This window comes from Oncorhynchus mykiss, chromosome 3, assembly GCF_057628025.1.
Source record: "Oncorhynchus mykiss isolate SJ-2025 chromosome 3, ASM5762802v1, whole genome shotgun sequence".
NCBI lineage: Eukaryota > Metazoa > Chordata > Actinopteri > Salmoniformes > Salmonidae > Oncorhynchus > Oncorhynchus mykiss.
The window spans coordinates 55,601,886-55,622,550 of NC_143024.1; the positions used below are offsets into that span (position 1 = coordinate 55,601,886).

A 20,665-nucleotide genomic window follows, 5' to 3' on the forward strand; every position below is an offset into this window, starting at 1 on the left:
ACAACTGCAATATAACTGACATGCGTTTATCTAGCATGATTACATAAACGATACAAGAGTTCAATACAGTAAACAGCATTGCTATAAAAGGCTTACTGTGCAGTTCACCTTCCACCACCAAGATGAAGAACCTGGTGCGGGTTCTCTATCTGTACCTGATGTGCCTCTATGGCTGTCTGTGTCAGGAAGATGACCCACAGGACTTTATGCTTCTAGCAGGCCCTCTCACCAACCACTTGAGGATGGACTTGAGCACCAAACCCATTGATGCCTTTGACTGCAGTCATCCCCTTCCCTTGGGCTCCAGGGCCTACTTCCAGTATCTCCAGAGTCGGGGAGTAACTCATTTCAAAGTTCCCCTGTCCTGGGCTCAACTTTTGCCCACAGGTGACCCCAGCCAGCCCAGTCAGCCTGCATTGTCTTGCTACCGGAACTTCTTGGAACAGCTAGTGGAAATAGGCCTCAAACCACTTGTTGTCTTGCATCGCTCTGCTTTACCAGAGGCCCTGAGATCCAGGTATGGGGGCTGGGAAAGCGCAGAGCTGCTAGATGTATTTCAGCAATATGCTGAATTTGTTTTTCTGGCGTATGGAGAACTGGCACACTCTTGGGTGACACTGAGCCACATCGAAGAGCTGCGGGATGAGGTGAATCTGCAGCTGAAACACGCTCTCCATGCCCACGCCGACGTGTACCACCTCTACCATCACCTGTTTCCTGGACAAGGTAAACCCTTAATTAGCATGTGGTAGAAGATGTACATTATTCACAGGGTTTTGAGGAACAGTTTACAGAGATAACAATTAATTTACCTTTATTTTTAAAAGAGTCCAATTGCAAGGGAGCCCTGCATGCACACAATTTACAAAATACAATCACATACAGACACAAAATCACAAACACAGTTAAGAAAAACAATCACATTCCTCAGCAGAGGTCCACAATCAACATTTTGAACTGCCCGAGAGGCACTAGTACATCCAGTTGTACTAAACTCTGTAGATTTATGGCACAATGGGGTGTAAAGAAACTAAAAGCTGAATTACCTAACTGAGGAGACCGAATGGATTTCCAGAGTTAGCGATCCCTTAGACAGGGTATGGCAACTCCTAAATCTAAAGGTTATTAATGCTGTTAGGTACAGTGGGAGTTTTTAAAATTTTTTAAAGAGCTTTATGAATAAAAGAGGGCCAGCCTACTTTCTGGTAAAGAATGCAGTGGTGTGTTGCACCTGTCGCCCGCAATAAATACTCCTACAGTATGTGGGTTCTTATGAAGATCTTTAGTGCTACAAGGTGTTTGAATTGTTTGGAACCGACAAGTTTTCATAGCAAAGCGGCGTTAGGTTTAGACAGATTTTGTAAAAAATTGTTTCACAAAATATCGGTCAACCAGATGTGAAAGAGGTCAGTGACTGTGCCTCAATTATGTCCCATCCTTGACTTTTCTAGTACTATCATTCAGGTTTGCATGTATATTGTTTTCCTTATCAGGAGAGATTATTTCTGGCCAAGTGTTTTGAATGCCGTTAGATAGCAAAGGTTAGGATCTGGGGAAAAGTGAAACACTGCATACTCTCTCTCTCTCTCTCTCTCTCTCTCTCTCTCTCTCTCTCTCTCTCTCTCTCTCATGTAGGCGATGATTGCACAGAGATGTCAAAATGTGTTTCAAAAATCGTCAGAGTAATTATTTTAACCTAAAGCATTTAATAAAGACATGTATAGTACAATAGTATGGGGAATGAGAGGGCTACTTACACAGTGTTTGGAAGGGATCACAGCAGTGATTGAAGGACCCAATGCCCGAGTTGAGGTGTTCAAAGGCTTCAGTGCAGGGCAGGCTTTTTCTGGGAAGACAAAAAACTCCAGTTTTGTGAAAACCCTGTCAAACTGCAGCAACCTTATCCTTGTTCATATTAATTATATTTAGACTAGATTAGGAAGGGAATTTCCTCTACCCAGACACAGAGACAACAACTGGTAGACAATAGAACTCACAGGGCTGAGCTTGCTTTATGCATGTTTGCATCATGCAGTTCTATGCAACTTTAGGCCTTGTAAAAAATGTACTCAAATCTGTCGTCACTATTATGTTGAATGATTCATTCCAGTTACTTTTGGATTGAAAACGTATATCCAGCCTAGCCAGCCCAAGTTTGAATATAAACCAAATTTGATCACATTCACGTTTTCGCCTGAAAACACAAATGGACTATAAATACACAACGTTATCAAATGAGTTACCCTGACGAAATGGACAGCGCACATAGGCTGTATGCATCTGCTCTCATTAGTAGCCTACGGTTAATCAGACTGAAAAATTGCTGCATCATTTAAATCATGAGTTTTTGCTTTTGTCTGTCCGGAGTGATTATGTGTTTTCATCTTTGCTAAATAAATTCCGGAGGAAAGTGGAAAACCTACTTGATTCTGATAATGGATGATGCGATGGAAGCTATCAAATCATTCAGAAATTGATTTCGACATCCCAGAGAAGACAGTCGAAGGTTCTATAAGTTCAGCAAGTAAAGTATTGTTATGTGCACAATTACCTCTGCAAGCTGATTTTAGTTTCCCTTGTCGGTAGAACTTTCCCTCTCGTAGTGTCCTCTAAAAGCAAATTATTGCATGCCCAAAAACACAGTGGTGTTTAAGCCGCTTGAGAACATCCCTGTTTTTTCTAACTTTCTCGTTGAATACGCAGACCATCATCATGATCGATCCAGCTTTTTCCCAGAAGCTTGAATCTGATGTGGGCATTTATATGCTGCCTGCAGAACGATCAATGTTCTTCAGGTCACTGTACCCATCTATCGCCTAGGCCAAGGCTCAGACTTTCCAAAAAGCAGGCCAGGCCAGGAATACAGCTGGCTTGGTGAAAGACTCCTTGTTAACCAGCTATACTTTTGATACCAGTTGGTATTGAACGCCCTCACCTTTTCATCCTTCTTCATGAAACTGATCTCAGGCAGAGGTCGACCCTCACTTTTAATTTGCACCGTGTACCCCAGAGAATGAAAGGGGTTCTTCAACAAAAAGTCGACAACATTGTCGGCAGCGTTGGCCATTCTACCATTCTGGCGGAGAAATCTCCACATTCGCGCTGGTAGCTAGCTAGCAAGGCAAATTTAAATACATATCACTAACTGGACACAAAATAAAGTTCTAAAACCAAGAAATCAATTTATAATATACTTCCTCCGTCTCCTGTAAATTGAAAAAAACTATTTTGAATTGAGTAATATATTTTTAAAAAGCTCAACTATTACTTTTTACTCTTAATCTCTATCCAACAATGTCACCAAGCTTCTCAACACATAGAGCCCCCATAATGATCTGTGGCACAATCCCAATACAACTCACAATGTTAATTCTCTGATACTAATTATATGATTGGATGGAGAACATGTCAGTTTATACTGCAAAAGTTTTGATTGGTTGGAAGACGTCCCCCGGAGGTGGTCATAATTACCATGTATGTTTATGAAAGGTCAATGTAGCCAGAGGACGGAAGATAGCTGTCCTCCGGCTAAACCATGGTGCTACCCCGGACAGTGTTGTTGAAATTCCTGTAGACCTTCATTGCAAAACAGTGTATTTTAATCATTTTTATATAATTAACATAACTATTAAAACATTTTATAAAATTTCTCTGAGGAGGATGGTCCTCCCATGGAACTGGATTGCTAACATTGTCACTGTTTTCATAACACATCAGCCCTCTATTCTGTGCTCTCCTCTCAGGCGGCCATGTGTCGATTGGCGTAAGGGCCAGTGATGTTTCCATCCTTTACCAAAGCGAGGCTGCCATTAAGGTATGGGTACAGTACCTTTGACATTTGGACAATTGAATGTGTCACAATGTCAGACTCCAAAGCAAATGTGAAACCTGCACAGGGTTTATACTTTTCCCAAGGCACCCACCGTATTGCTGTGATGGTGATAAAATATTTCCCATTCAGGAGTCCCTAGATTTCCTGTCAGTGCAAATTGAGTACAACTGCACCTCTAAATCAAACCTGGCAGAGGAGCTGAGAAGATTACAGGTAGTTTACTCTTCCATTCTCTGATAAAGTGTGTCTTAATGAAAGGAAGAAAAGAGCCTCACATGAAAGTGTATTTTATTACCGTCTTATCTTACCATCAATTATTAAATGTCTAATTGCCAATATCCTTGTAAGTTACTGTAAACCTTGTGTGTGAAACTCATAATGTTTTACCCCAAAATGGAAAACTGTGAATAATGTGAGATTTTGTATATACAGTTTGAAGGTTGAAGAGGCTGAATACAGAATGTCCTAATATGATTTCTCTAATTTAGATGAAAACACACAACCATTAATCTGCAACTCATAATTGTCTCATAAAAGCCAGCCCCTGAATGACGATCCCTTTGTCATGTTTTAGAAGGCCAATGGTCAGATACCCATTGTGATTTACAAGATGAATATCAAAGGCTGTTCCTTCAGTCAATTCCAGCCACTCGGTAACATCCTGCAAGGTAAATCATGTGAAGCTGCATAAATGTACACACGCACGCTTTGTAGACCATCAGATTAATCACTGGTGTCTTGTGTGATCATACCATTCAACCTCAGTGCGATGGTTACAATTGCATTTGCTTACAGACAGTTCACCCATACTCAAGTCTAGTGTCACATTATAGACATCTCTACACTGTCAAATAAACGTGTCGGTGATGACATCTCCAAAACCAGATGGTGGATTCAAATCAAGAGAGTGATTTGTAGTAGTTACAGTGCCAGAGACCATAATTGTATTGATGTTATCTCCACAAAGATGTTATCCAATATAAAATGTCATAGTCCAATTTGATTGTAAAGGCATTATGAAATTCTGACTTGTTGTTATCATGGTCCGGAGTACGCTGCAAAGTGCTAGCTAGTTAAAGGGCAATCTAGTATTGGAACAACAACAAAGTGGTTATCCCACCACTTCTTTGGTAAACAGCTCAGGTATATGACTGGAGAAATGTAACTACTAAATGTAACTACTATGCATGCAAGAATTTACCATAGATGAGATCAAATTACAGTTCAGTTTAATGTTTGAAGCTATACAGTGTTCAAACCCTCCACCTCCAGTCTAGCGGTCTCAATTACCAACTCACTTAAAACTGTGAGCATACCCTTTATAATTAATATATCCTTTATGGATTTTGCAAATATAGATCATATAAAATGTAACCCGATGTTCATATCAAATCATTTTTTGAGGAATTTGAAGAACAACCCCCTGTGTGTGGTCTAAAATCATTACAGTTCTGCGAAATGGGGACCTGCAAATTCTGGGATGTGACATGGTTGACTTGTTTGAGGAGCTGGATTTGGTGGACACTCTGAATAGGTACAAATCCACTTGTTGTTTACATGCACTATTTGGAAATGTAGTAATAGATCAAATAGTCTACTATTAGCATAATGGAATATAAAAAGTCTGAATTAACCTTTTGTCTTTTTTGTATTTTAGTGTGAATTCATACCTCTGTATGTACAGTATCTGCAGTGCCTTCAGAAAGTATTCACACCCCTAGACTTTTTCCACATTTTGTTGTGTTACAGCCGGAATGTAAAATGTATTAAATTTAGATTTTGTGTCACTGATCTACACACAATACCCCATAATGTCAAAGTGGAAATGCTTACAAATTAATAAAACATGAATAGTTTAAATGGCTTGAGTCAATAAGTATTCAACCCTTTAATTATGGCAAGTTACGTTCAGGAGTAAAAATGTGCTTAACAAGTCACATAATAAATAGCACGGAATCACTCTGTGTGCAAAAATATTGGTTAATATGATTTTTAAATGAGTACCCCATCTCCGAACCTCACACATACAATTATCTGTAAGGTCCCTCAGTTTAGTTTAGTTTATTAATTCAACCATTTTAAAAAACAAGAACACAGAAAACTTAAAAGCCATACATGCACAATAATAAAATCATTGAGGATAACACACAATAAAGTCTGGGACTTATTTCCATTGTGGTCCTCTTGAGACAAGATCAAAAACAGTATGGCTATGGTTATTCATATGGGCACAGAAGACATCAAACATATTTTTACTTTATTTTTAAAGCTGTCCAGAGAGGACGCTGTTTTTTGTGTTTTTTTTTCAAATGGTTAGCAAAAGAAGGGCACCTATTGGTAGAATTACACTTTGAATGGTGTATCAATACACCCAGTCACTACAAAGATACAGGCGCCCTTCCTACCTCAGTTGCCGAAAAGGAAGGAACCCGCTCAGGGATTTCACCATGAGGCCAATGGTGATTTTAAAACAGTTACAGAGTTTAATGGCTGTGATAAAAGGAAAGGGAAAGGGGATACCTAGTTGCTTTCAACTGAAATGTGTCTTCTGCATTTAACCCAACCCTTCTGAATCAGAGAGGTGTGGGGGGCTGCCTTAATCGACATCCACGTCTTTGGCACCCGGGGAACAGTGTGTTAAATGTCTTGCTCAGGGGCAGAATGACAGAGATAACTGAGAATGGATCAACAACACAGGAGTTACTCCACAATATTAACAAAAGTGAGAGAGCAAATTGAAGGAAGCCTATACAGAATATAAAATATTCCACAGCATGCATCCTGTTTTCAACAAGGCACTAAAGTAATACTGCAAAAAATGTGTCAAAGAAAGTAATTTTTGGTAATGAATACAAAACGTTATATTTTGGGCAAATCTTCAAGTCATAGTCATAGGCAAGGCCTTAAGGAGTTTGAGCTAAGCACAGGCAAAATCCTAGAGGAAAACTTGGTTCAGTCTCTTTTCCAACAGACACTGGGAGCCAAATTCAACTTTCAGCAGGACAATTACCTTAAACACAAGGTCAAATATACACTGGAGTTGCTTACCAAGATGACATTGAATGTTAGAGTGGCCAAGTTATGTATTTGACTTAAATTCGCTTGAGAATCTATGGCAAGACTTGAAAATAGCTGCCTAGTAACAATCAACAACCAACTTGACAGAGCTTGAAGAATGTTTTAAAGAAGTAATGGGCAAATATTGTACAATCCAGCTCTTATAGAGTTACCCAGAAAGACTCACAACTGTAATTGCTGCCAAAGGCGATTCTAACATGTATTGACTCAGGGGGTTGAATACTTATCTAATCAAGATATATTAGTATTTTATTTACCACTTTGACATAAGAGCATTTTGTGTAGATTGTTGACAAAAAATGGCAAATCCATTTTAATCCTACTTTGTAACAAAACAAAATGTGGAAAAAGTCAAGGGGTGTAAATACTTTCTTAACGGCACTGTATTTAATGTTGCCCTTCACCTCTCTTGCTCGGCTAGTCTTTCAGATCACACTGGGGATGCACTGTCAGTAAACTACCAGAGAGTGTGGGATAAGTTTGGAACTCAGACCATTTCTGAGCGGGACATCTTCCTGAATGAGTCTTTTCCTGATGGCTTCCAGTGGGCCACTTCCAGTGAGTCCTTTAAAGTCGAGGGTGGCTGGTCTGAGCATGGGAAGGGTGAGACCATTTGGGACCGCTTTGGCCATGAGCACCAAGTCTTTGAGAATCAGACTGCAGACCTGGCTTGTGACAGTTACCATAAAGTCGACTATGACGTCTATCTTCTGAGAGGTCTACTTGTCAAAACCTACCAGTTCTCTATCTCCTGGGCCCGCATTTTCCCCTCTGGCCACTGGGGGAGCCACTCTGAGAAAGGTGCGCTTTACTATGACAGCCTGATCAACGCGCTGATAGAGGCGGGTATAGAACCTGCTGTGACCCTGCACCACTGGGATCTTCCCCAGGCACTCCAGGACTATGGAGGCTGGACCAATGTTTCCGTTGCAGAAGCCTTTAAAGACTATGCCGACTTCTGCTTCTTCAGGTTTGGAGATAGGGTTAGGACCTGGAACACTTTCAGTAGCCCCTGGGTGATTAGCCATGCTGGGTACGGTACCGGTCAGCATCCCCCTGGAATAAAGAACTATGTGGTTGCCTCCTACCAGGTGAGAGAACTAGCATCACTCTTTTCCCTTTAGCCCTTTGTTGACTTTGTGAATTGTAATTATTATTTCTTTGATGATTTTGATCCTTTGTGTACCCCCCCCAAAAAAGGTGACTCACAACATGCTCAAGTCCCACGCTGAAGCATGGCATGTTTACAACGACAAGTACCGGAAGGACCAGGGAGGCAAAGTAGGCATTGCCCTGGACTCCAACTGGGCTGAGCCTCCAAGCTCCTCTTCCAAGCCTGAAGATGTAGTGGCTGCAGACCGCTACCTGCAGTTCATGCTGGGATGGTTCGCCCATCCCATTTTTGTGGATGGGGACTATCCACCCTTGCTAAAGTCTCAGATTGAGCAGAAAAGGCGGAATTGTTCCCTCTCTGTGCCTGCCATACTCCCGTTCTTCACTGCAGCAGAGAGTAAGCGAATTCGCGGAACGGCAGATTTCCTGGGGCTCAACCACTACACCTCTCGCCTGGTCAATGCCAGTGATGGTGGCTGCGTGCCTGGACCAGAGGGGGTGGGAGACTTCAAAGCTCATGTGGACCATGCCTGGCCTTCTACGGAGTCTGACTCGATACACTCTGCACCCTGGGGCCTCCGTAGGCTGCTCAACTATGTTTCTGCAGAGTATCTGAATGTCACTAAGGTGCCCGTCTACATAACTGGAAATGGAATGCCCACGGGGTACAGCGGGGACACTATCAATGACACGGAGCGTACAGAGTACTTAAAGGGCTACATCAACGAAGCACTGAAAGGTAAGTCTCTGGAATATGTTAGACCAGGGGTCACCTAGCCCTGTACAGAAGGAGTGTTTTGAGACTGTTTGTAAGAATGATTGTTTATAAGTATTGTTTACCAGGATGATTTTGGTTGACTTTCAACAGCAATCCATCTGGATGGAGTGGACGTGCAGCGTTTCACTGTGCAGTCACTGATGGATGGGTTCGAGGGGCCAAAGGGCTACAGCCAAAGGTTTGGTTTGCACTATGTCAACTTTGAAGACCCTAACAGGCCCAGAACCCCAAAGCAGTCAGCCTATTTCTACTCTGATATTATCAAGAGAAATGGGTTTTCTGATACAAGAGAAAGAAGTCCACAACAAGAACCAAAGTTTCAAACCGTTGTGCGGCAACCCACTCTGCCCCCGTCCGAGGTTCCCTCCAGATCCAAGGTTGTCTGGGAGAAGTTCTCCAGTCAGTCCAATTTCCAGAGGAAGCTCTACCACTACGGCACCTTTCCAAAGGGCTTCCAATGGGGAGTGACGTCCTCAGCCTATCAAATAGAAGGTGGCTGGAATGTTGACGGAAAGGGTGCAAGTGTATGGGATACCTTCACCCACAAGCCTGGCAGTACTACCGAAGATGCCAATGGTGACATAGCCTGTGACAGTTACCACCGACTAGAGGAAGACCTGTACATGATAAGGGCCCTAAGGGTTAAGACCTACCGATTCTCCCTGTCCTGGTCCAGGATCTTTCCCGATGGTCGGCGCAATTCCTTGAACCAGAAGGGTGTTAACTACTACAACAGGCTCATTAACGGCCTACTAGCTTCTAACATAACCCCCATGGTGACACTCTACCACTGGGACCTCCCTCAGGCCCTGCAGGACCTTGATGGCTGGGACAACATCCAGATGGTTGAGATCTTTAACGACTTCTGTGACTTCTGCTTTTCCACCTTTGGGGAGCGAGTAAAGTTTTGGTTGACCTTCAACCAACCCTATACAATTGCCTGGTCAGGATATGGTCTGGGGCAGATCCCACCAAATGTCAGGAAGCCTGGGGATGCACCATATAGAGTCGCTCATAACCTTCTAAAGGCACATGCCACGGTGTACCACAACTATGACAAGAAATACCGCAAATCCCAAGGCGGTCTGGTCTCCATCGCCCTCAACGCAGACTGGGCTGAGCCCAAAGATGTCAACAACCCCCGGGAAGTCATGGCTGCAGACCGTGCCCTGCAGTTTCAGCTTGGCTGGTTCGCTCACCCAATCTTCAAAACTGGTGATTACCCCGACGCCATGAAGTGGCAGGTGGGCAACAAGAGTGAGCTCCAAGGCCTGCCAGGTTCCAGGCTCTCCACGTTAACCAATGATGATAAGGCCTACATCAGAGGTACTGCTGATGTCTTCTGTCTAAATGCTTATACCACTAAGGTGATACGTCAAGTAACTGCCAGGCTTAGTCCTCAGTCCTATTATAACGACCAGGACATTGGAGAGGAGGAGGAGGGTGATTCCCCCACAACTGCCATCAAAGGGCAGAGGGCTGTAGCATGGGGCTTACGGAGACTCCTCAACTGGATCAAGGAGGAGTACGGAGATCCAGAGATTTATGTCACAGAGAATGGAGTTCCAATGGCTTCAAAGACCACAGTGGATGACACTGACAGAATATTCTACTACAAAACCTACATTGACGAGGCTTTGAAAGGTAAGATCTAATGATATATTTCTGTTAAGAGAATTGTGTTCTCAATGTTCATAAACCAATTCAATTTAACTACTCAGTCTGCTCATCAGGATTTGTAAGATACGGATTGAAATTAAGCAGACGGAGGCCCAGCTAACATAGTCAAAAAGGCTTTATTCACGAGAGCGCTGGTCTGTTCCTATTTATAACCATTCCTATTTATACTGGCTTCTTACGCACATATTTTCACACAAAAACAGCCTATGCACATGGGTACACACACAACAGTAGGTATCCTACGCACATACTGTACCACTACCCAGCCGACAAAGATTAGGAAGACCTTGGGACCTTGAGATGTACTCCCTGTCCTTTCCCAAATCTCTAGTCAGGTCGGCACCGAATTTTGCTCAAAAATCTTGTCTGTGTAATAAAATACCATAAAGACATAAACATTAGCTATATTGTTTTACCCTAATTCTGACTAGATCTACACATGTATTGATTATAATTTTATACAATCTAATCAATTCCATACAATTATATGGTTTCTGGGTGGAATATTCTAATCATTCAATTAACAGATAAATCCCATTAACAATTTCCCTACAAGTTGCTCATTTCACCTTCAAGAGGTGGTGGGAGTTTGGGGGGGGACGTTGTACTATGTCACTGACTATAATGCCTTCTAATTGCATTGAGGAAATAGTACAGACTGAGCAGAACACCAAGGGGCAAGCAAATGCAACTTACTTTGCTAGGGATTTCCGACATTTGCTGTAAAAAAATAATTTAAAAAAAAGGTAATCTTCCAAAAGTAAATCTTCTCTCTTGTCCCCTTAGCCCATGACCTGGATGGTGTGAAGGTGAGGGGTTACAGTGTCTCGTCTCTTATGGACTCTTTTGAGTGGCTCAATGGGTACACAGTGGGCTTTGGTCTCCACCATGTGGACTTTACTCACCCAAGCCGACCCAGGACGCCCAAACGTTCAGCACACTACTACTATCAAGTCGTGAGGGACAACGGTTTCCCTCAATCGGAGGATGGTACACCCATTTATGGAAACTTCCGTAAAGATTTCATCTGGAGCACAGCAACAGCATCTTACCAGGTGACTGCTCACTGAAAACAATTCCGAAAAGTCAAGTGCCAATAAAAGCACCACGATATGTTTACCGTGTCATTTTATATCTCTTGTCCAGATTGAGGGGGGCTGGAGAGCAGATGGAAAGGGCCTCAGTATCTGGGATAAGTTTGCTCACACTCCTCTTAGAGTGTTCAATGATGACACAGGAGATATTGCCTGTGATAGTTATCATAAGGTGGAGGAGGATGTGGCTATGCTGAGGAGGCTGAAGGTGACCCACTACCGCTTCTCTATATCCTGGTCCAGGGTGCTCCCCGATGGCACCACCAAAAACATCAACGAGGCTGGCCTCAACTACTACCGTAGACTGGTTGACGCACTTCTCATTGCCAACATACAGCCTCATGTGAGTTTGGTGGCCATGAAGACATGCTCATGACTGGGATAATATGTAATTTACTATATCAAAGGGAGTTAATTACACATGCACTTTGAAAAACCTGAATTGACACATTAAACCCCTGAGGTAAATAATTGTTTCCTCTCTTCATGAATGTTCCTCTCTCCAGATTACCCTCTACCACTGGGACCTCCCTCAGGCTCTGCAGGATGTGGGGGGCTGGGAGAACGACAGCATCATTGACCGATTCAGAGAATATGCTGATTTTATCTTCACTCACCTTGGAGACAAAGTGAAGTTCTGGATCACCATCAATGAGCCTTACAATATTGCCAATATTGGCCACGGCTATGGAGCTGCCGCCCCAGGTACTACCTCTTTAATTCAGACTAAACAAATACTCATTTGGCTTGTATTTGCCGAACAATTGTTGACTGTTTTCAGCGTGTGTCTGTTGTAACAGGAAGCAATCGTATCGTTGATATGCTAAATAGCTTCGAAATACAATAGCTTTAAAAAGAGATTCTAAAGCTAGGTGTACCGCTAAAGCTAAAAAAAATTTATTTAGACCTCTTAAAAGAACTGTAGAAAGAGATCGTATTTATTTAAGTGTCTTCAGGATGCAGTTAAAACAATAATCCTTCTATGGCCAGGCATCAGCTTCAGACCTGGCACACTGCCCTACATAGTGGGCCACAACCTCATCAAAGCCCATGCCGAAGCCTGGCACCTGTACAACGATAACTACCGCACCAAGCAGGGAGGCATTATCTCCATCACCATCAACTCAGACTGGTCAGAGCCACGGAACCCCTACAAGCAGGAGGACGTAGAAGCTGCACGACGCGTTGTTCAGGTACAGTCTAATGCTTCACATTGCATCAGTCATCAAAGTTCTCTCCACTACATCAGTGAAACTTTAGTATCCTGCGTAAAACATAATCGTGTATGTAGAGTTCCTGTACTGCATGTACCACATTTCGCATATTTGGCACAAAAGGCCTCAATAATGGTACAAACAAACATCATACTCAAGAGTTACATGAAGAGTGACCACATTATTCTTCTGTCGTTTCCCAGCTTTAAAGCCCCAATGTTCTTATTCAGTAACACTATTGGTTCCTTTCTCCTGTTGCAGTTCTATATCGGCTGGTTTGCCCACCCTATATTCAATGGAGACTACAGTGATACAATGAAGACAATCATTCGAGAGAGGAGCCTAGCAGCAGGCCTATCTAAATCACGGCAAGATAAATGTTTATTAGTAGCGCTAATTTTAAAAAGCCATAGAAGAATTTGCATTCATTCTGAGGAAATTATATGACTCAAACCCTAAATATAAAATAAATAATTAGTGATTCACAGATAAAATGCTCTGAACTGGCTATATGATACACATATGGTCAACTGGCTATGAACTTCTTTTTTTTACAGGCTTCCTGAGTTTTCCCCTGCAGAGATCCAGAGGGTCAAAGGTACATATGATTACTTTGGGTTCAACCACTACACAACTGTCCTGGCATTCCCTGTTGAGTATGGGAACCTACAGCATTACGATGCAGACAGGTGAGAAATCAGCCACAAGAGCCTACACTATACAGGACATGACTGAAAATATGTATTCATGGTTAGATCAACAACTGGAGATGTGTATATAACTATATGAAGTCAACCTGTATGGGCTATGTATCGTTTATGAATCTATTATAGTTATTCTGTACGTCCTTGTTTCAAATTGAAGTCCTGTTCCATTTCCAAACCCATATTTTTCATAGTTCAATGAAATATTCTGTCATTTTAATGTGTGTATTAGGGGCGCTGGAACGATTGCTGATCGCACCTGGCTGGACTCTGGCTCTGGCTGGCTGAAGGTTTCCCCATTTGGATTCCGCAAGATCCTCAACTTCATCAAGGAGGAGTACGGCGACCCACCCATCATCATCACAGAGAATGGGATATCGGCGCGAGGGCCAGTGGATCTGAACGATGTCCACAGGATTCACTACTATGAGAATTACATCAATCAGGTCCTCAAAGGTAATATGCCACAATAGCAATTCACTATTTATATATTGACAGTATGAAATATAATTTACAAGTGAAACACCATCTTTAATGTTTTGGAAAACATTCCCACAACCTAATGAAATGTTCTGTGAACCTTTATAGAGCCAAATTTGGGTTTTCTCCTCTCTTTTCAGCATATTTGCTGGATGGGGTGGATATTCGAGGCTACACAGCCTGGTCTCTGATGGACAATCTAGAGTGGGCCACTGGCTTCTCAGAGAGATTCGGCCTGTTCTATGTGAACCGTTCTGACTCCAAACTTACACGAGTAGCCAAGAACTCTGTTGCCCGCTATGCCACCATCATCACCTGCAATGGATTCCCTGACCCCACTCTGGGGCCTCACGAGTGTTTGAATCCCGAACCCGAAGGTAGAGTGACAACATTGTCTATCTCAGTGGATGCAACACTGTTGCACACAGTGCATTTCAGATGGAAAAAGCACATTTAAAGTGATTGATAATTCTGTATGTTTTACACACACACCATATCACACAAACATACCTGCGAACCATAAAAGTTATCACACAATATTAAAAGACAGAAAGTGATTAGAAGGGTTTTTATAAACTCCTTAAAAGTATTTTTTAAAGAGGAGTTTACCCATTTTGAACTTTGCACTGCTTAAGTGGAGTGGTCATTGTAAACAAAAGGATGCCATTATGTTATCAAAGCACAAGGAGAGATACAGAGTGGCAGACAGGCTCGTGGTCAAAGCAGGCAGAGTGGTCAGGCAGGCAGGTACAGAGTCCAGAAACAGGCATGGGTCAAAACCAGGTGGACTAGAAAAAGGAGAATAGCAAAAAAGGAGTACGGGAAAAACACGCTGGTTGACTTGACTAAACATACAAGACGAACTGGCACAGAGAGACCGGAAAAACAGGAATAAATACACTGGGGAAAATAAGCCACATCTGGAGGGGGCGGAGACAATCACAGGAACAGGTGAAACAGATCAGGGCGTGACATGTGTTTTATGTTCATATCTGGCATATTTTTTTTTGTGTGTCAGAAAACCTAAAGTATTTACTACTCTATTCCCATAGAGAAAGTAGTCCTGAGATTAATAGATAAACAGTGGCTTGCGAAGGTATTCAACCCCCTTGGCATTTTTCCTATTTTGTTGCCTTACGACCTGGAATTAAAATAGATTTTTGGTGGGGTTGTATCATTTGATTTACACAACATGCCTACCACTTTGAAGATGCAAAATATGTTTTATTGTGAAACAAACAAGAAATAAGACAAAAAAACAGAAAATTTGAGCGTGCATAACTATTCACCCCCCAAAAGTCAATACTTTGTAGAGCCACCTTTTGCAGCAATTACAGCTGCAAGTCTCTTGGGGTATGTCTCTATAAGCTCGGCAGATCTAGCCATTGGGATTGTTGCCCATTCTTCAAGGCAAAACTGCCCCAGCTCCTTCAAGTTGGATGGGTTCTGCTGGTGTACAGCAATCTTGTCAAGGATCCCTCCGGAACTTTCATTACGCACACCTGGCCTCTATTCCCAGTGATTAGTAATTGTATAAGTGTGCCCTAGGTTTACCAGTGTCCAGTTGATTATTGTTACTATATCCGTTGGTGCGTGTGAGTGAGTACCTGTGCTGTGTGTTTTGGCTTTCGTGCCATTGTGGATTGTGCAGATGATTACGGGTCTCGTCACGTGTGCTAATCATTATGCGCGTGTGTTATTTATTCAAGGTACTCCTCTCTCTTTTGTTTGGGTTTCAACCCTGTGTTTTTGTATAGTGTTTGTTTGGTCTTTGTTCACGTGTCTTTACACGGCACGCCGTAATTTGGGTAAATTAAAAAACCCTATTATGCATTCCTGCGCCTGTCTCCCGAATGATTCATACCAATGTGACAGAATAATCAACCATTAAGGGAGACAGCGGGAATGACCCGTACGACGACGCTGCGACTGGGCCATCCGTCGCAACTTCGGCAGCTGCAACTTCGGCAGCTACAACTGGCCCGTCCGACGTCGCCACAATGGGTCGGTCCGACAACGCAACTTCAGCAGCTGCAACTGGCCCATCCGACGCCGCCACAACCGTTCCGTCCAACGCCACTGCTACTGGTCCGTTTGATGCCGCCGAAACTTCGGCAGCGGAAACTGGTCCATCCGACTATAACGTAACTTCGGCAGCTGCATTGGGTCCTGATCGACCCGCACTGCGTTCCTGTGATCACCCTCGAGGCCGGTGTCGTTGCGCTGTTGGTGTAGTACAGTCACGGATCCCTCTGGAACTTTCATTATGCACACCTGGCGCCTATTCCCAGTGAATAGTAATTGTAAACTCAGCAAAAAAAGAAATGTCCTCTCACTGTCAACTGTGTTTATTTTTATGTGTAAATATTTGTATTAACATAATAAGATTCAACAACTGAGACATAAACTGTACAAGTTCCACAGACATGTGACTAACATAAATTGAATAATGTGTCCCTGAACACATTATGGGGGGTCAAAATCAAAAGTAGCGGTCGGTATCTGGTGTGGCCACCAGCTGCATTAAGTACTGCAGTGCATCTCTTCCTCATGGACTGCACCATATTTGCCTGTTCTTGCTGTGAGATGTTTCTCCACTCTTCCACCAAGGCACCTGCAAGTTCCCAGACATTTCTGGGCGGAATGGCCCTCACCCTCCGATCCAATAGGTCTCAGTCATGCTCAATGGGATTGAGATCCGGACTCTTCGCTGGCCATGGCAGAACACTGACATTCCTGTCTTGCAGGAAATCATGCACAAAACAAGCAGTATGGCTGGTGGCGTTGTCATTCTCTGCAGGGTCATGTCAGGATGAGCCTGCAGGAAGGGTACCACATGAGGGAGGATAATGTTTTCCCTGTAATGCACAGCGTTGAGATTGCCTGCAATGACAACAAGCTCAGTCTGATGATGCTGTCACACACCGTCCCAGACCATGACAGACCCTCCACCTCCAAATCTATCCCGCTCCAGAGTACAGGTCTCTGTGTAACCCTCATTCCTTCGATGATAAACGCGAATCCGACCATAACCCCTGGTGAGACAAAACCGCGACTTGTCAGTGAAGTGCACTTTTTGCCAGTCCTGTCTGGTCCAGCGACGGTGGGTTTGTGCCCATAGGCAACGTTGTTGCCGGTGATGTCTGGTGAGGACCTGCCTTACAACAGGCCTACAAGCCCTCAGTCCAGCCTCTCTCAGCCTATTGCGGACAGTCTGAGCACTGATGGAGAGATTGTGCGTACCTGGTGTAACTCGGGCAGTTGTTGTTGCCATCCTGTACCAGTCCCGCAGGTGTGATGTTCAGATGTACCGATCCTGTGCAGGTGTTGTTGCACATGGTCTGTCACTGCAAGGACGATCAGCTGTTCGTCCTGTCTCCCTGTAGCACTGTCTTAGGCCCTGGCCGCATCTGCAGTCCTCATGCCTCCTTGCAGCATGCCTAAGGTACGTTCACGCAGATGAGCAGGGACCCTGGGCATCTTTCTTTTGGTGTTTTTTCAGAGTCAGTAGAAAGGCCTCTTTTTCGTGTCCTACGTTTTCATACCTGTGACCTTAATTGACTCAAATGATGTCAATTAGCCTATCAGAAGCTTCTAAAGCCATGACATCATTTTCTGGAATTTTCCGAGCTGTTTAAAGGCACAGTCAACTTAGTGTATGTAAACTTCTGACCCACTGGAATTGTGATACAGTGAATTATAAGTGAAATAATCTCTGTAAACAATTGTTGGAAAAATCACTTGTCATGCACAAAGTAGATGTCCTAACCGACTTGCCAAAACTATAGCTTGTACAAGAAATGTGTGTAGTGGTTGAAAAATTAGTTTTAATGACTCCAACCAAAGTGTATGTAAACTTTTGACTTCAACTGTAGCTTTTTCCTTAATGGCCAAAAAGATCAATTTTAGTCTCATCTGACCAGAGTACCTTCTTCCATATGTTTGGGGAGTCTCCCACATGCATTTTGGCAAACACCAAATGTGTTTCCTCATATTTTTCTTTAATCAATAGCTTTTTTCTGGCCACTCTTCCGTAAAGCCCAACTCTGTGGAGTGTACGGCTTAAAGTGGTCCTATGGACAGATACTCCAAACTCTGCTGTGGAGCTTTGCAGCTCCTGCATTATCTTTGGTCTCTTTGTTGCCTCTCTGATTGATGCCCTCCTTGCCTGGTCCGTGAGTTTTGGTGGGTTTGTTGTGGGGGCATATTCTTTCCATTTCTTAATAATGGATTTAATGGTGTTCCGTGGGATGTTCAAAGTTTCTGATATTTTTTTGTAACCCAACCCTGATCTGTACTTCTCCACAACTTTGTCCCTGACCTGTTTGGAGAGCTCCTTGGTCTTCATGGTGCCGCTTGCTTGGTGCCTTTCAGAACAGGTGCAAATATACCACGCTCATGTGACAGATCGTGACACTTAGATTGCACACAGGTGGACTTTATTTAACTAATTATGTGACTTCTGAAGGTAATTGGTTGCACCAGATCTTATGATGGGGCTTCATAGCAAAGGGGGTGAATACATACTGTGTACACGCACCATTTTTCCATTTATATATATATATATATATATATATATATTTTTTTTTTAAAGTTATTTCTTTCATTTCACTTCACAAATTTGGACTATTTTGTGTATGTCCATTACATGAAATCCAAATAGAAATCAGGTTGTAATGCAACAAAATAGGAAAAATACCAAAGGGGATGAATTCGGCGCATGTGACATATACAATTTTTATTTTTATTGTGCTAACCCTAAATTTGCTCCAGGGGTGCTGTACTACTATGGCTGACCCTGTAAAACAACACATTTGACAGCACCTATCCCGTGTATGCGACAATAAATCATGTATTTGTTTTGCAACAAAAGGACTATCTCCTTAAATGTTTCCTCGTGGTGTTGTGATGCGTTTTCATAAAAGTAATGACGCCCTTTTTTTTGTTAACAAGGAAGTTCAGAATGGGGAAATGCTCTTGATTGTCAATCTTACCACCTTACACCTGAACATGTTGTCTAATTAATTTTGTTGAATTTATTCTCTTATCCCAGGAACGAGTGCACCCTCCACCACCTCGCCTATCTTATCAGTCGATAACGTGAGCTTCCTCGGTATGGAGCTGTCATCGGGCAGTGCTGAGATAGCCCTCTACAGCGTCTTTGCTCTCTCCGTTACGGGTGTCCTCTCAGTCATCGCTGTAACCTATCTGTACCGGAAGTCAGACAGATCCTCTGTGGAATCTGTGAGGATGGAGGCACTCTGAACACATACAGAGTGCGAGAAGGCTCTGCCCCATCCAACATAAATCTCTCATTGTCTCTGTTTTTTAAATAATCTGTCAATACTCTACCTGAAAAGTGCCTGTCTATTTGTGGTATAGGAAAATTAGTTGCTGCCTATATATCTGATGAATCATTAGTGTCTGCACCAAACGTTGCCTTCGCTTGTTATTTTAAGAAATAAAGGACTAACTTTTGAAGCATTTCCAGTCTATGGTCATTATCATCAGTCGTCCAATAGAGGACGCTGTTTTATCAGATTCTCTGGTCTTTAGATTAGATTGGGTGTTTATAATACAGTTGTTCCTCCTTTAATGTACATACTCGATTTCATCAACGCAATCAGAAGGCATTTTAGTCAGTAACATTCTACAAAGTCCCAGGTCCCCCTCCCAACACCAATAAAGGTGCAATGCAAAAAATGTAGGCATTTATGTCTACAAAATATATTTATTAGTCAAGCAACTAAACAGCTAAACCATAATTTAAAGGTCAGACAGGATTGTGTCGAGGCACAGATCTAGGGAAGGGTACCCAAACATTTCTGCAGCATTGAAGGTTTCCCAAGAATGCAGTGGTCTCCATCATTCTTAAATAGAAGACATTTGGAACCACCGAGAGTCTTCCTAGAGCTGGCCGCCCAGCCAAACTGAGCAATCGGGGGAGAAGGGCCTTAGTCATGGAAGTGACCAAGAACCCGATGGTCACTCTGACAGAGCTCCAGAGTTCCTCTGTGGAGAGGGGAGAGCCTTCCAGAAGGACAACCATCTGTGCAGCCCCTCACCAGGTGGTAGAGTGGCCAGACGGAAGCCACTCCTCAGTAAAAGACACATGACAGCCCGCTTGGAGTTTGCCAAACGGCAGCCAAAACACACTCAGACCATGAGAAACAAGATTCTCTGGTCTGATGAAACCAAGATTGAACTCTTTGGCCTGAATGCCAGCGTCACGTCTGGAGGAAACCTGCCACCCTATGGTGAAGCATGGTGGTGGCAGCATCATGCTGTTGGGATGTTTTTCAACAGCAGGGACTGGGAGAATAGTCAGGATTGAGTTAATGATGAACGGAGCAAAGTACAAAGAGATCCTTGATAAAAATCTGCTCCAGAGCACTCAAGACCTCAGACTGGGGCGAAGGACAATGACCCTAAGCATTCAGCCAAGACAACGCAGGAGTGACTTTGGGGCAAGTCTCTGAATATCCTTGAGTGGTCCAACCAGAGGCCGGACTTGAACCTGTTCAAACATCTCTGGAGAGACCTGAAAATAGCTGTGCAGCGATGCCCCCCATCCAACGTGACAGAGCTTGAGAGGATCTGCAGAGAAGAATGGGAGAAACTCCACAAATAAAGGTGTGCCAAGCTTGTAGCATCATACCCAAGAAGACTCGAGGCTGTAACAAAGTACCGTG

General features: G+C 43.1%; 1 protein-coding gene across 1 annotated transcript; it reads left to right on the forward strand.

The window, feature by feature from the left end:
• Positions 1-5: 5 nt before the first annotated feature.
• Positions 6-19,457, forward strand: LOC110519997 (lactase/phlorizin hydrolase). Its single transcript, XM_021596938.3, has 17 exons — positions 6-726; positions 3,744-3,814; positions 3,962-4,045; positions 4,407-4,500; positions 5,282-5,366; positions 7,332-8,001; positions 8,111-8,762; positions 8,892-10,445; positions 11,268-11,536; positions 11,628-11,918; positions 12,082-12,280; positions 12,566-12,768; positions 13,051-13,157; positions 13,347-13,478; positions 13,726-13,949; positions 14,114-14,350; positions 19,027-19,457. The coding sequence occupies exons 1-17, from the start codon at positions 123-125 to the stop codon at positions 19,236-19,238; spliced, it is 5,688 nt and encodes a 1,895-aa protein (XP_021452613.3). The 5' UTR covers positions 6-122; the 3' UTR covers positions 19,239-19,457.
• The last annotated feature ends 1,208 nt before the right edge of the window (positions 19,458-20,665 follow it).

What these genes read in the sequence shown, in the direction of transcription:
- LOC110519997 (XM_021596938.3), top strand. Translation starts at nt 123, where the DNA reads ATGAAGAACCTGGTGCGGGTTCTCTATCTGTACCTGATGTGCCTCTAT. An exon ending in CTATGGAGCTGCCGCCCCAG is followed by an intron (nt 12,281 to 12,565) that starts GTACTACCTCTT and finishes TTCTATGGCCAG; the next exon opens with GCATCAGCTTCAGACCTGGC. An exon ending in CAGCATTACGATGCAGACAG is followed by an intron (nt 13,479 to 13,725) that starts GTGAGAAATCAG and finishes TGTGTGTATTAG; the next exon opens with GGGCGCTGGAACGATTGCTG.